Raw genomic sequence first — 14,697 nt, 5'->3', positions numbered from 1 at the left:
AATAATAATAATAATAATAATAATAATAATATATATTAATAATAATGATGATGATGATGATGATAATAACTGAGATAATAATAATAATAATAATAATAATAATAATAATAATATTAATAATAATAATGATGATGATGATAATAACTGAGATAATAATAATAATAATAATAATAATAATAATAATAATAATAATAATAATAATAATAATATAATAATAATAATAATAATAAAAGAATGGCAATATTAATGGTACAGTCCACTCCGGATAATCGCAACACCTTGGGATCAGAGAAAACATTGCAATTAACCGAGTTTACAATTAACCAAAGTTGACTTTCCTGTCCACTATTGCAACATTTTACACATATATGGTAAACTCAAACCAGTTGTTATAAACAATGTCCCTAGTCCACTAGAGACTGAGCAATTTGATTGAAACAAAAACCATGTGGCAGCCCTGTATAGGTTTGTCAACCAAAAAGCAGCTTTGATGCAAGCCGACATTTTATTCAGATTGAATAGATTTTGTTGTTCTCAAGTTTTGTAAGAGTCAAAGAGATTAGCCGTGATGATAGACATTAAGCTCACACCAAATTTGTTGGTCCACCGTTGTCAATCCCAAAACAAAGGATATCGCTAAGTCTCTCTTTCCAACGGTCATTGTCTACCTGTTGTCAAGACTATGCCCATCCCCCTCCCCTCCTATTTAATGGCCACATATTACATGACAAACCCATACTGCAAAGCCCCGCCCTCTTTTGATTCTAATAGAGTGATGACACACTATTGTAGCATTAAATCCCACTCACTCTCGATTCTTCTACCTGTCACGGAATTCATCCATGATGAAATTTAATCATGATATTTTGCTTGATGGATTTCTTGATTTACCACCTTTTGAGGACGAAAATTTGTTGCGATTAACCAGTGACTTTTATATAGAATTAATTCCGTTTCTTGGGAAATTTTGCGTTTATCCAGAGTGCATTGTAATAACAAAAAAATTTTTGTAAGAGAGAGAGAGAGAGAAAGAAAGAGAGAGAGAGAGAGAGAGAGAGAGAGAGATAGATAGAGAGAGAAGAGTAGGCAATAAGTACCTATCACAGAAAAAAGAAAAGATCCATCTGTCCCACCCACCCACCTCCCTCCCTTCTCAACAATCAATTAATCATAGACCACCACTGGTCTTGTGTCATTTTTTTATATCTGGTGCCAATCTGTCTTGACTGTCAACAACAACAAAAAACAAACAAGAAAAAACACACAACGTGTCACACTAATTCATGCAAGTGAGCACAGGTGTGAAAATGTGACATAAGATACAATGTAGATACGATTCCACAGCTGCAATCTCGATAGGCAGACCTGCCGGCCACAGCTAACAATCTTCCATACATAGCATAGTGACACCTATTACTATTACACTTAATGTTCTGAAGTGTGAATCAAAAGAAAGGCAACATGGTTCTATGTTAAAACTGCTCCTGTCAACAAATTCTGTGAATATCAAAACAATCTTGAGCTTACATTGAAGCCTTGATTATTTTTATGAAATATATAGTATATTCAAAATTAGAATTATCCAACAGATCAATTAGGCCCTAAATTCAAAAAAAAAAAAAAAAAAAAAAGACAAACGAAACCTTACATTAAAAAAAAAAATACAAAAGAAATTTTGATTTTCAAAACAAAGAAAATAATAATAATAATCTCATTCTCTTTTAAGGTATGAACAAGACAGCCCAGTTCATCCCTACTATTCTATTCAGAGTTAAATTCATGCAGACCTGCCAACCTTCCCAGAATGAAAAGTGTATTCTATGACCCTAAAAAGTGTATTTTGTCCGCACATGTGGGAAAAAAAGTGTGCACTATACAAAAATTTATATAAAAGCTAACACCAAACCCAAATCAAAATAAACTCTGATCTTTATCATTCAAGCAATCTCTAGTGATTACCAAATTATCGATTTATCGAGAAACTAAAACTCAATGACCATTTTAAATTAGTAAAAGGCTCCAAAATTGCAATTTCAAAGGAAATTGCTTTCAAAACACTCAAAGAAATGACCAAAAGACCCTTAACATGTTGGTAGTATCGATGCTAGTGTCAGTGGAAGAAGTGGTGGTTGTTGTAGCGATGGTTCTCTAGTGGTGGTGGTGATGATGATGAAGCTGTGGTGGTGGTGGTCGTAGAAGTAATGTGGTGGTGGTTGTGGCAGTGACAATGCTGTGATAGCGGTTGTAGAAGTGGTGATGCCATGATGGTGATGGTAAGAGATGCTGATGTACCAAATGAAGTTGTGATGGTGATATCTGCTGGCCCAGTACATCAGTTATGAGTAAGTTTTGAGATAAATATCTGGAAGAGTGGCTTCAATTCAATAGATGACATTTTGAAACAGTAGCAAAATATTTTCTATAACATATGTTATCTAATGATCCATCTCTCTCTCTTTTTTTTTTTTTTTTTTGGAGCATTCACTATTACTATTACTAATTTATATACTACTAATACTATTACTTTGGTCAAATGATGGGAAATTCGCAAGTATGTAATATGCAAAGACAAGTTAAATACTTCTAAAATGGTTCTAGAGAATTCATTTTGAACCAAATACCGTTTCGAAAGATGCCCACTTTGTAATTCAAGACTCGTACAAAATAATAAAGAAAAAAAAAAAGATCGTTATAAATTTTATAAATCAAAATAGAGTAATTTTAGTTATTATAAAGGGAAATAACCCATTTATGTTTAAGCTTATTAGCAATTCAGTTTTTAATTGAAGGCTTCATAGTCAAAGATGTTAGTTCAATTAAATTTTTACTTAGAATTTTCTATTTTATAAGTGGCAAAAGCTTAAATGTGGTCTGAGACTATATTAAAAAAAATGAATGAGAAAAATATTGGTGAAAACCGGCATCATATAAGCAACTGAAATGATAACTGTAGTACTATATGTGATGCATCATTCATTCAGAAACACAGTTGGTGTACGACATGTGTGTATCAATGCATCAAATGTATCATCAACATCATTCACATCATATATCTTTTTAAAAATCGTACTAAATCCTTCGGACTCGTATCCGCGTATTTGGGTCCAAAAATCGTACTAAAATACGCGAAATCGCACTGGTTGGCAGGTCTGAATATGTGATAATTATAATAAATCAAACTAAACAGCAAAAGTACATAGAATAAACTCAATTAGATGATCTTTACCTGAACGTTTGCAACAGGCTTCTTTCTTTCGGGAGCTCCAAATAGTTTGTTAATGTGATTTCCCTGTTCATCAAACATGTCCAATTGGTAGATATCTTCTCCTGCTTTTTCCTTAAAGACAGCTGTACATTGTTTGTCAATCACAAGATCCTCAAACTGAACTCTCAGTTCTGGAGTCCATAGACCATGAGGGCACGACACACCAGACAAAGCACACCTTCAGAGTATAAAGACGAATATAATAAAGCAATAGGTAACAAAAATGAGAAAATTTTCTGCAGTCAAATTATTATCATCATGATGACTAAAATGGAAGTTTTGAAATGTTATCAGTTACCCATCCAGTTTGGACAGAGTGGCACACAAGGCCTCCACATGCAGTTTTCTGTTAATTTGGATGTGGCCCTTGCCTGACAATCTGTCCATCAATTCATCGCTTACTTATCCGAACCAGCGACCAGCTAAGCTCTAGCCCCAGACCAGTGCCATGATGTAGAAGTTAGATTCTTTTTTAATTGTTCCAGGTGAGAATACAGTGTGTAAATGATGCTTGGATTTGGTGGGAAAAATGTGCATCTGAGGTCTTCAAGAGGTTGCCACTCAAGTGGTGTGTTACTGTTTCAATGGGATGTTGACATAAGGGACAGGAAGGGGACGTTTACTTTGTAATTTACTTAGATGGCTGTTGAGCGATTTGTGTGTGATCTTGGTTAAAAGCCATCCATCATCAGCAATCCTGCATTCTTTTCTTTTTTTTTTAAATCTGCCTCCATATGATTTTTGGCCTGCCTCTTTTTCTCTTTCCTTCAAGGGCAACTATGTCATTGCTGTAATACGATCATCATCCAGATTTTTCTTCAAGATATTCTCTATGTTCCTCCAGCTCTTCTCATTGATTCATATCAGCTTTTCCTTGGACCTTAACATTGCTGATGTGATCTTGCCATTTACCTTCAATACATGACCAAGACATGTGGATTGTAATGTTGACAATGAAGAGTCCTTACAATGACGCAAATACAGAAAAAAAAAAATTGGATAAAAAAGAATTTGTAGAATTGACAAAGCAGCCCTATCCCTATAATCCTTATGTATGTATTGACAATTTATCTTAGTTTCTTTTTCAAAACATATGCAGAGCAGCCAACCCACGATGCCAGTAAATCAGGATAAGACCTTTATAGAATAATACTTTTCACGACTATTATTTAATCTATTAAGAATTGCAAGTGTTTATACCACTACTAAAGTCCAATAGAAACAAGCTATTATAAAACAACACTTAAAAGACTATCCAATTTGTTATATCACTTTTGTAAAAAAAAAAAAAAGTAAAGCTAAACAGGTATTGGTTTTCATTCTTATGTCTAGTAATTGAAAAAAAAATTCCATCCCTTTTTTGATGGATATAATAACAAGTAACCTGTCAAGGTCTCTCTCCCTCTCTCTCTCTTATTTAAGCTGCATCACTATAATGGTATCCTTCACTGGCTACAGCCAGCTTTTCTGGCACTACCAAGTTAGTAGGATTAGTGCCTCTGCAAACAATGATATCTCCGTCAAGCCACTGATTCCACTTAGTCGATTGACATTGTTACAAGACCATACTGCTTGATCGCCAAATCCATGGCCTCTGGGAATGCATCATACACTTTTTTCAGATTCTTTCAAGGTCTTTTAGATCCAAATGGAAGGTATGTGGGATAAATCAATTAACCTTATGATGATGACCTATCAAGTTTTTGTGGTTGCCATGTCTTAAGATCACAAAGTCAAAGAGACATTTGTCAAATATCTAAATATCCCCAATGGCGAGTTGATGAACTGCAGAGCAATAAACTGGTTTATTCATCTTAACTATGCCACTACCACATCATCTCATTCATCTGTGGTGTTTCAATCATCCTGTTTTGTTGATAAAGGGGAAACCCGAAACAGTCATTTGATCTGTTTTTGTAATTAAATTGAAGCTTACATTCAACTTCACGTTATTATTTATTTGGTTCAATGTATAAAAACAAAAATTTGTGACCTACCTATAACTTTGAACAGGATAATGCATCAAGTCAATGTCAAGCTTTTTGACGCGGTCTGCACCGACATAGTCTGTGTTACCATAATCCACAAAGTTCACCTCAATTAGTCCATTGTTGTGAACTCCTGATGAAAAGAAAAACAACAAAAACCCCCCAAAAAATAAATAAAATAATAAAATAAAAGATTGATTTTAAAAAAGGGCTTGATGCAAATAAGTGGAGGATACATAGATTAAACAAAGGTAATTTTTCAAAGTGTACTATTTCTCTCATTGACTACCACAAATGACTATCTATTTCAAAACATTGCTCCTCCCAGTAGGAGTCGATCAACAAAAAACTGTGGAGTCATCAACAATACTGCTCTATACTATTCAGCTTTGGATTGGTGTGCTGATGAATTATTTCCTGAAGCTAAAAAAATACTTGAGGACCTGCTTCCATATTGACCTTAGTGTTGTGAAAGGCTCTAAATTTTCTCATGAATAATCAGCTTCAGACAGTCCATTTATTTATCCATAAAATAATCTTTTTATTTGATAGATAGTTAAAAAATTATACTTCCAAAAAAAATTTGAACTATTTTTTATAATAAGCAGTGATATTCTTACCAGTAACCTTTGCTCTATACCAGTTATTATCATCAGTGAATTTGGCAGCACACAGACCTCCAGGTTTAATTTGAGGTAGAGTTTTGTCATTTGGACCAAGATGAGAGTACCGTGTTTCCAGTTTATCCATAATCTCCTCAAGGATTCTACTCCTTGTGTCTAAATGGACATAAAATTGCTCTTGATGTGTCACATGAGTGGTGTAAACATCCTCCACAGTCCCAATGGACACAAAGTCTGTTGGATACTCTTCCATTTCTTAAGTCACTCTTACAACAATATTTTGATATGAGACCTGTGGAGAAATGTTATCAAAAAAGTGTGAACGTATCAAAACAAAATCATTTATAAAAATATACATTATTTCACAGAATAACAACATGTTTTCAATTTTTTTTTAAATTCTACTGGCTCAGGAAGCACACACATATTAATTGGAACAATTTCAAATCTTCATCAATCTTTGAGGGTTTTTTTCTCTCCCCAATTGATCCTCAATAAATAAAATGTATCCTTATTAAGAGAAATTAGATTTAAATAAAGAGCACAAATCAACTGATCTGGATGGAATACCAACTACGGTTGCTAAAAATATGAGCTTATGAACCAATATTAATTCTTTGGGTTCAAGCAAACATCACAGTATCCCCAAGGAATCCTCTGCTGAAAACTATCACCTTATCTCTTCCTAATGTTGCCAAGTTTTTGAGAATATAAATTTCCACTCAAATATTAATCAGAGGGGGGAAATAATATACTCACAAATGTTCAACTTCGATTTAGAAAACAGATCATATGTGAAACACATTAAAGAAAAGAGAAAATAAATTCATAGTCAATTTTAATATCTGTATTCTTTTCTCTTGGTGCTGTTAATAAGTTTGTCAATGTGAGAATGATAATTTTCATTATTTAGTGGATTGTTAACTAAGATTTAGATGTCTCGTTTTGGTGTTCGTTTAATTTGATCTTATTTTTCCGCAATTTGCCACAGACTCGATTTTAGAAGTTTATTAGTTTATAATCTGATTTTACAACTGTACCTCCATAAGATTGTTGGGCATTTAATAGACGGTGTTTCTTGTCATGTTTACATAATATATAATCAATCTGATTAAATTTTTATGTTTTCCTACACTATTCACCTTTTGACATGACCCAAAGTGACCTATGATACTAATTCAATTTTCAATGATATTCATTGCTTAAGAGCTAAGTACTGAATTTTTAAAATAGCATACATGAAACCACCATGTCCCGTAATTAGCAACAAATTCGGACCGCTTTGCGACTCCAGAAAGACAAAAAATCTCCGTGAGATCTCTATGGATATAAGATAAATATTACTTTGGTAATTCTTAAGACCTAAAAAATTAAATTACATATCATCTATTCCTATTCTTCTACACAAAGTATTATGAAGATAAAATTATATCGGATTTTTATCAACAGGATGATATAAATATAATTATTAATTAATAAAAATTATGCAACTTAATGTGTTACTACCTAACAGACCTGCCAACCGGTACGATTAATCGTATTTTAGTACGATTTTTGGACTCAAATACGTGGATACGATTCCTTTAGTACGATTTTTGTTGTAATATTTTGATTCTTTTTTTTCTCAAGCATGAATGATGTTGAAAATGACAACATGTTATACATCAATTATTGACCATGTTTCTGAATGATACATCACAGTTAGTACTATTGTTATCATTTCAGTTAGTTATATGTTGCCGGTTTTCACCAATATTTTTCTCATAACTTTTTGAGGATTTGCATGGAATTATGCATTTAAGCTTATTTTATACTTTAAATGGCCTCAGGCCACATTTAAGCTTTTACCACTTGTTAAATAGAAAATTTTAAGTGAAAATTAAATTTAACTAACATCTTTGGCAATGAAGCTTTCAATTAAAAACTGAATTGCTGACAAGCTTAAACATAAATGGATTATTTCCCTTTATAACTACTAAAACTAAAATTACTCTATTTTGTTTTTATAAATTTAATGATCTTTTTTTAAAGATTTATTATTTTGTATGAGTGAATTATTATTTTTTTTCATTACCAACTGGGCAGCTTTAGGAACAAAATGGTTCAAAATGAATCCTCTAGAAGTATATAACTTTTCTGTGATATGTGTGAATTTCCCATCATTTGACAAACAGTAATAGTATTAGTATGTAGTAGTATTAGTAATAGTGTTAGGAGTAGAAGTAGTAGTGGTAGTAGTAATAGTACCAGTCTAGTAGTGGTTGTAGGAATTGCTGTAGTTGTAGTAGGAGGAGGAGTAGTAAATGCTATTAAAAAGGGAGAGAGAGATAGAGAGAGAGAGACATGGATCATTTGATAACATAATGGAAATTATCTTGTCACTGCTGCAAATTGTCATCTCTATTAGATTGAAGACTACTCTCACAAATATTTTATCTCAAAACCTTCAATTCAACTGATTTACTGGGCCGGCAGATGTATATCACCATCATAATTTCATTTGGGACATCAGCATCATCATCATCTCATACCATCACCACGGTTACAACCATCACAGCATTGTCACTGCCACAACCACCACCACTAACTAGAGCACCATCGCTACAACCACCACCTCCTCTTCTTCAGGCACTGGCATCAATACTACCAACATATTTGGGGTCTTTTGGTCATTTCTTTGAGTGTTTCGAAAGCAATATCCTTAGATAGTGCAATTTCCGAGCCTTATACTGATTTAAAATGGTCATTAAGTTTTAGTTTCTCGATAATTTTGTAATTACTAGTGATTGTTGCAAACAAATGTTTGAATGATGAAGATCAGAGTTTATTTTGGATTTGGGTTTGATGTTGGCTTTTATATAAATTTTTGTATTTTGCACACTTTTATTTTCCACACATGCGGACAAAATACATTTTTTTGCTAAAAAATACACTTTTTAGGATCATAGAATACACTTTTCATTCTGGGAAGGTTGGCAGGTCTGCCTTAACCATTTTCAGAACACACATGATGTAATCTTATTGGTTGACCTTGTTTTTAAAAAAAAGGTCAAGGTGAGCCTAATTACTGATTGCATATATTGCCACTTGTATTAAATATAGGGCGTACAGACTCAGTCTTAAAAGTCTCCCTTGGCTATTCAGATTCAAACTCCAATACGCATGTCATGGGTGCCAGCAGGAAGAAGTGCTGAAACCTGAAACTAAAATCTTGACACTTTGCCAAACCTGAAAATGTTCCTACTGAAAATGCGGCCTAAACTTTACTTTTATTTCATCACCATTTTTATACTATTATTAAATGATTACGTTTTGAAAGGTCGAGGCTGTAAACATGGGGTTGGACAGGCCGAGGCCTTGACCAAAGAGAGTTCTGGTTTCACGAATCTGTCTGCATACAATGAAAAGGTGGCTGAATCACGTTTTTGAATTTTTACCAATGCTATACTATTAGGTCATTTTACTCAAAACACTGAAACCGGAGGTATTTGACTTCGAGATATTGAGAAACCGGAATTCCGGCATGAGCTGGAAAACTGGAACCCATGACGCATGTGCAATTAACAAGTTATTCAGACTCCAGTCAGAAAAGTCTATTGTGGCAGTTTTTAATTTCAGTTTAATAATTCCTAACAATTACATAAATTGTGGCAATGAGGGCACATTGAAATCCTAACATTCAGTGGCTACATAGAGGGAAAAAAAGAGCTTGTGGTCGTCAGGTTGATGTTTTTTTTTACCAGTTTGAAGCTATCAACAGGCAACATCCCTACAACCTGAGTATATGAAAGAGGCAGAGGACAGATTGTCTTGGAGACATATGATAGGCAACGTGCATACAAGCGCTTTGAAAATAATTATAATGGTATGTAACAACTATCAACAAGTAGTATAAACGTTAGCATTTTTTTTCACAATATCTACTAAACATGCTCAAAGCGCTTTACAAGGGGTCCCTGATCAACAACATGTAACATGAAAATATCTAACAACTGTATCTATCATGTTTATGACCTTTTTAAATGAAAATTCAGTTGTCAAATGACAGTATAAAATCTGGTTTATTAAGATGCAGTATATCATCCCATTGGAACTAAAACCGTTTGAATTTTGTGTCTAGGTTATATAGAAGCAGTTATTCAATTATTTTTTTTTTAAATACCTTAAAAACACCCCAAAAATTACTATAGGTTTATGGAACGCTCAAAGGGTATATGGGAAGCAGGTTTGATAGTTGAAAATGGTATCATTATCATTGAAAAGGAAAAGGGTTGAATTTTATGATTTTTTCATGTTTCAAGGGAATTTCAGCTTGGACAGCCGTAGTCAGCGTCGTTCATTGGCTCCTAGCCTCGTGACGTCACAGTGTTTCAGGGGAATCCCCTTTCGTTTTTTCAGTCAGCTGGAGCCCAGTTTCAGGCTGATTCCAATAGTAATTTTGGGGGTGGTTTTAGGGTATAAAAAATTGAATAACTCTGCTTCTACATAACCTAGAGACAACATTCAAACCGTTCTATCAATGGGATGGTATACTGCATCATCGTAAACCAGATTTTATACTGTCATTTGAAAACTGAATTTTCATTTCAGTGCCTACTTGGCAATTAATTGACAATTTCTTTTGTAAATAGCAGAGCTGCCAACCTACCGCAAAAAATGCGGAATTGTACGCATGTTCATCGATTGTACGCTTGTACGCATTTCCCCCAAGATTGTACCCATTTTCAGTGTACAGAGTCACTTGAGAAACCTTGGTGACCAAGTGGATATTCATATATTTTTTTACCAATTATGATCTTCATGCTGGGAGGTAGAATTCTGAAAGGATTGGATTATAGTCTTGGGAACATCATTGTTGCTGCAATTGAGCTTGTGCGGTGTGACTTTATGTAATTATACCTTCCTCTTACTTTCACAATGGTTATTTTCCGTCGATTTCAGGATTGTACCCATTTTTATGAAATCTCTCCCATTTTGAGGTCCCATTGTACACATTCTCATCAGATGGGGTTGGCAGCTCTGAAATAGGATATCTCTTTAACTCTTTAAGATTCAACCCGACAAAAACCGACAACGGCATAATATTCATGGGCGGGGTAGCCAAAACTGGCCTCAGTAAGTAAAAAAAAAACAAGAATTGTTTTTAAAATAAATACAATTTAAGAAATTCATGCTCAGAAACGGAACATTTACATAAAGGTTTAGGTCAAAATATAAAAAAAAAAGAAAAAGAGAGATTTCCCTCGGAGCAGGGAATAGTGTTAACAATAATAATAATAATAATAATAATGATAATAATAATCATAATTATAATGATAATAGTAATAATAATAATAATAATAATAATAATAATAATAATACTAATAAAAATAATAGTATGATAATAAGAGTATTAATAATAAAAATAATATTATCATTGATAATAATATAATAATGATTATGATGGTAATAGTAATAATAATAACAATTATTACAATTTATTATTATTATTATTATTATTATTATTATTATTATTATTATTATTATTATTATTATTATTATCATTATTAATTTGACCAAAATAAAAAAAAACAATAATAGATCTAGAGCAAATTAAATAATGAAATAATATTATCGGAGAAATAAAAAATTCAACTGATTAAAAAAAAACTCTTGCTCGGAACTCGGAACAAAAGTGAAAACAATGAAAATCAATTGGGAAGAAAGAAAGAAAAAGTAAAAAAAAAAAAAGTGCGACTGGTTCGAATCTGTGCAGCTAAAAGGAGTAAAATGAAAGGTGGCCTAACCCACTGAGCTGTCTATCCACACCGCTATCGGAATATCTTAAATTCATATATGAGCCAAACATATTTCCACCATTTTTGCTTCCTTGTTTTGGTAATTATTTACATCTCTGATTCGAATAAAAATATGTTGTTGGATCTAGTTTTGTGGACGTGTGATACTAAATTGTATTGTCTTGTGCGAAGAAGACAGGAAAATAACAGGTGTCGGTTTTGGGCTTTGGGGCGAACAACACCATGGCCTAGGAATTCGTCCGCGAAATAAAAAATAATTCCCGGTCATCCCCAAAATTGTGGCCAGAATGAGCAAATTATAGAAACAATAGATGATCAATAAAGTTAACAGGTAGGTAGGTAGTGAAAATTTAAATGGTTGGTGGACTATGAACAGATTTGATGATTAACAACTTTCTTCCTGGTTGAAAATAAAAAGTCGAATTGCCAGTTTGACGTTTTCAGATCAAAGTAACAAAAGAAATTTCATTGATCCATTTGCTTAAAAATAATTTTTTTAAAAGAGCTGGATTTGACATTTGATCACTATTTACTTTCAATTTGTGTTAAATATCACTTGATATATTAACTGTTTTGGGACACAACCACTAGTATTTTTACCAGAATATTTGGTATTTTTCACGCCTAGTTTGGCATTTTGCATAAAATCTTTCTGCCCACTTGCTACATGCGTCTGGGGATAACCATAAAGGCAGCCTAAAGTGAAGAGTGAAGGCGAAAGACTATAGCAAATTTGCCTAAATGAAGGGAGTGTCATTGGTCATGTTTGTTTAGAAATCAATGTGCCTGTTCTGTACCAATACTATACCAATGATTATTTTTTTTACCAATGTGATTTGTGACACAGACATAATATAAATATAATAACACTCTGTCAATACATTGCAATTGCATTGTCCACCAATAATTCCATATATTGATTGACTAACCTAGCCTAAGACTTTAACTTTAGGTAGCGTCAATTGCCAAGGACCTTGACTATTGTCAAATCGTCAATTGCCAAGGACCGTGTCAGTTCATCAACTACGCATGTGTACTTTTAACTGCCACGGAGTACCTTTAGTGTCACGAAGTGATGCATTGCCACAGAGTGATGTTATGTATTAATATTAATTAATACTCTCTTTTACTCTTCTTTCTCTCTGTGTGTCATTTTCTCTTTTTTTTTTCTCTATCACACACACTCTCTCTCTCTGTCATTTTCTCTTTTCCCTCTCTATTTTTTCCTTTGTGTATGTATTTCTCTGTCATTCCCCCTCTCTCTCTCTCTCTCTCTCTCTTATATTTCCTCTTTTTGTTACGGACCTTGCCAGTTGGTAGATCATCAACTATTTACTATTAATGCCACGGATTGATCTTGTTGCACAAATATTTTACGTTAATTATTCCGTATTAAGACGATGTGCAGTATATTTCCTTTAAAATAAAGGAAATCTTACTTTTCTTTTTTAATCTAGGACATCTTGGCAGGGATTTGCCACTTCGTCCTTCTGTTTTTTCCCCCCCGCTGAATCCGAAATCAACAGTAATTTTTGTTTAATATTATTTTAACTCATCTTGGAATTCGTGAAAAGACATAAAAATTTTTTTTAAATGCCAACAAGTGTTGACTTGATCCTTTCCACAACGATTGACAAGGAATGAGTGAATGGCGAATGGAAGAAAAGAAAGAGACGGGGTTCGAGATTCGTATGCGCGCAAATCGAGGCTCGACTGAAATCACCACATTCAGCTGATTGAGGCCCGACTGAAATCACCACATGCGGCTGAAGAGTTCCAATTTGACTCCTTGGCAATTGATGAACCGTCAACTACCAAGGACTCACTCCTTGGCAATTGACACTTCCTTAACTTTATGATGCTCCAATTTCACATTTTGTCAATAAAGGGGTACAGACAAGATATACTGAATGCTAACAATTTCCATAGTCGTCTATCCATATCAAGCCAGAGTGCCAGAATAACAGTGTTAGTGTTAGTGTTAGTGTCACTCTGGAGAGTGTCAACCAAGTCAACCTGTTGATTTGGAGTGAAGAACGACCTCACTGATCAAAATCAAACTAATAAGAATAAGAGCATCCTATAATATTCCTCAGTTGCATTTGCCTCAGTAAGGCAGTGGGTTGAGCAAAGACTAAATCGTCGACGGAATTGTGGACAAGCATTCACTGATTGCTAAAGGTAAGTAAGCATTTCACTGAAATGTGACGAAGGGGGATTCACGCTATCGAAAAAAGGTTACACAGCCGTGCGTCGCGAAGGATGGAGGCAGAAGCACTTACAAATTATTTGACAAGTTTTATAATGTTTATAGCATATACTTACAATCTAATGCAATTGACAGATATAGAAGCTACATCCAAATGTTATCATATTGTCAGATTTTACACACTTAAAAATTAATTAAAGGGCCTTTCCCTTATGTTCTATTTTCGTCTGACAAATGACAAAAACTCAGAATGGCAACGGTATCGGATTTATATTTGCTTGTTTGCGATACAGCAGTGGAGTAATCGCGCAACGGAACATTCCTAAAAAGAAAGTAAATTAAATATAAATTATCAGGGTACGTCAACGTGCACTTATTTGCAGGTTTGATATCAAATTGTTATGACGGCCGTTCCTTTACAAACACGGGCCCCCTTGTGTGGAACGACCTGCCCAGAAGGATAAGAGAAGCAAACTCTATTTATAGTTGAACAGTCTGGTACTCATTTTACAACTGACAACGATGAAAGAATGTGAATGAAGAGCCTTTTTCCAATGACTCAACTATGCGCCGCTCAGTGCGGGACTCGCAGCCAGGACCTTCTGATCTGAAGGCGAGTGTCATACCACAAGACCACTTAGACTACATCTTGGTAACCATTTTAAAAAGTTTACAATGGGCAGGTATACCTTACCTACACTGTGCATATTTTACCAACCGGGTGCATCTACACTTATTGGACTGGATTGGATTGGATTCGGTGCTCTATGACACTGAGTCACAGCTTTCGTTGACCAGTCATCATCATCATCAT

At 33.9% G+C, this 14,697-nt stretch overlaps 1 protein-coding gene across 2 annotated transcripts in view; it reads right to left on the bottom strand.

The window, feature by feature from the left end:
• LOC144958903 (uncharacterized) overlaps positions 1-14,167 on the bottom strand; it is a 55,951-nt gene extending 41,784 nt beyond the window's left edge. For both annotated transcript variants that reach the window (XM_078891191.1, XM_078891200.1), the window contains exons 1-4: positions 14,000-14,167; positions 5,874-6,168; positions 5,263-5,386; positions 3,227-3,443 (exon numbers count right to left, since the gene is read on the bottom strand). In XM_078891191.1, the coding sequence (XP_078747317.1) occupies positions 3,227-3,443; positions 5,263-5,386; positions 5,874-6,129 (597 nt within the window). In that variant the 5' untranslated portion in view covers positions 6,130-6,168; positions 14,000-14,167. The remainder of the gene's footprint in view (positions 1-3,226; positions 3,444-5,262; positions 5,387-5,873; positions 6,169-13,999) is intronic.
• Between the last annotated feature and the right edge of the window lie 530 nt (positions 14,168-14,697).

Source organism: Berghia stephanieae, chromosome 1 (assembly GCF_034508935.2).
Source record: "Berghia stephanieae isolate SIO BIC M18660-M18661 chromosome 1, UCSD_Bste_1.3, whole genome shotgun sequence".
NCBI classification, from domain to species: domain Eukaryota; kingdom Metazoa; phylum Mollusca; class Gastropoda; order Nudibranchia; family Aeolidiidae; genus Berghia; species Berghia stephanieae.
Note: the sequence above shows the minus strand (reverse complement) of the source record. Positions and strands in the feature narration are given on the sequence as shown.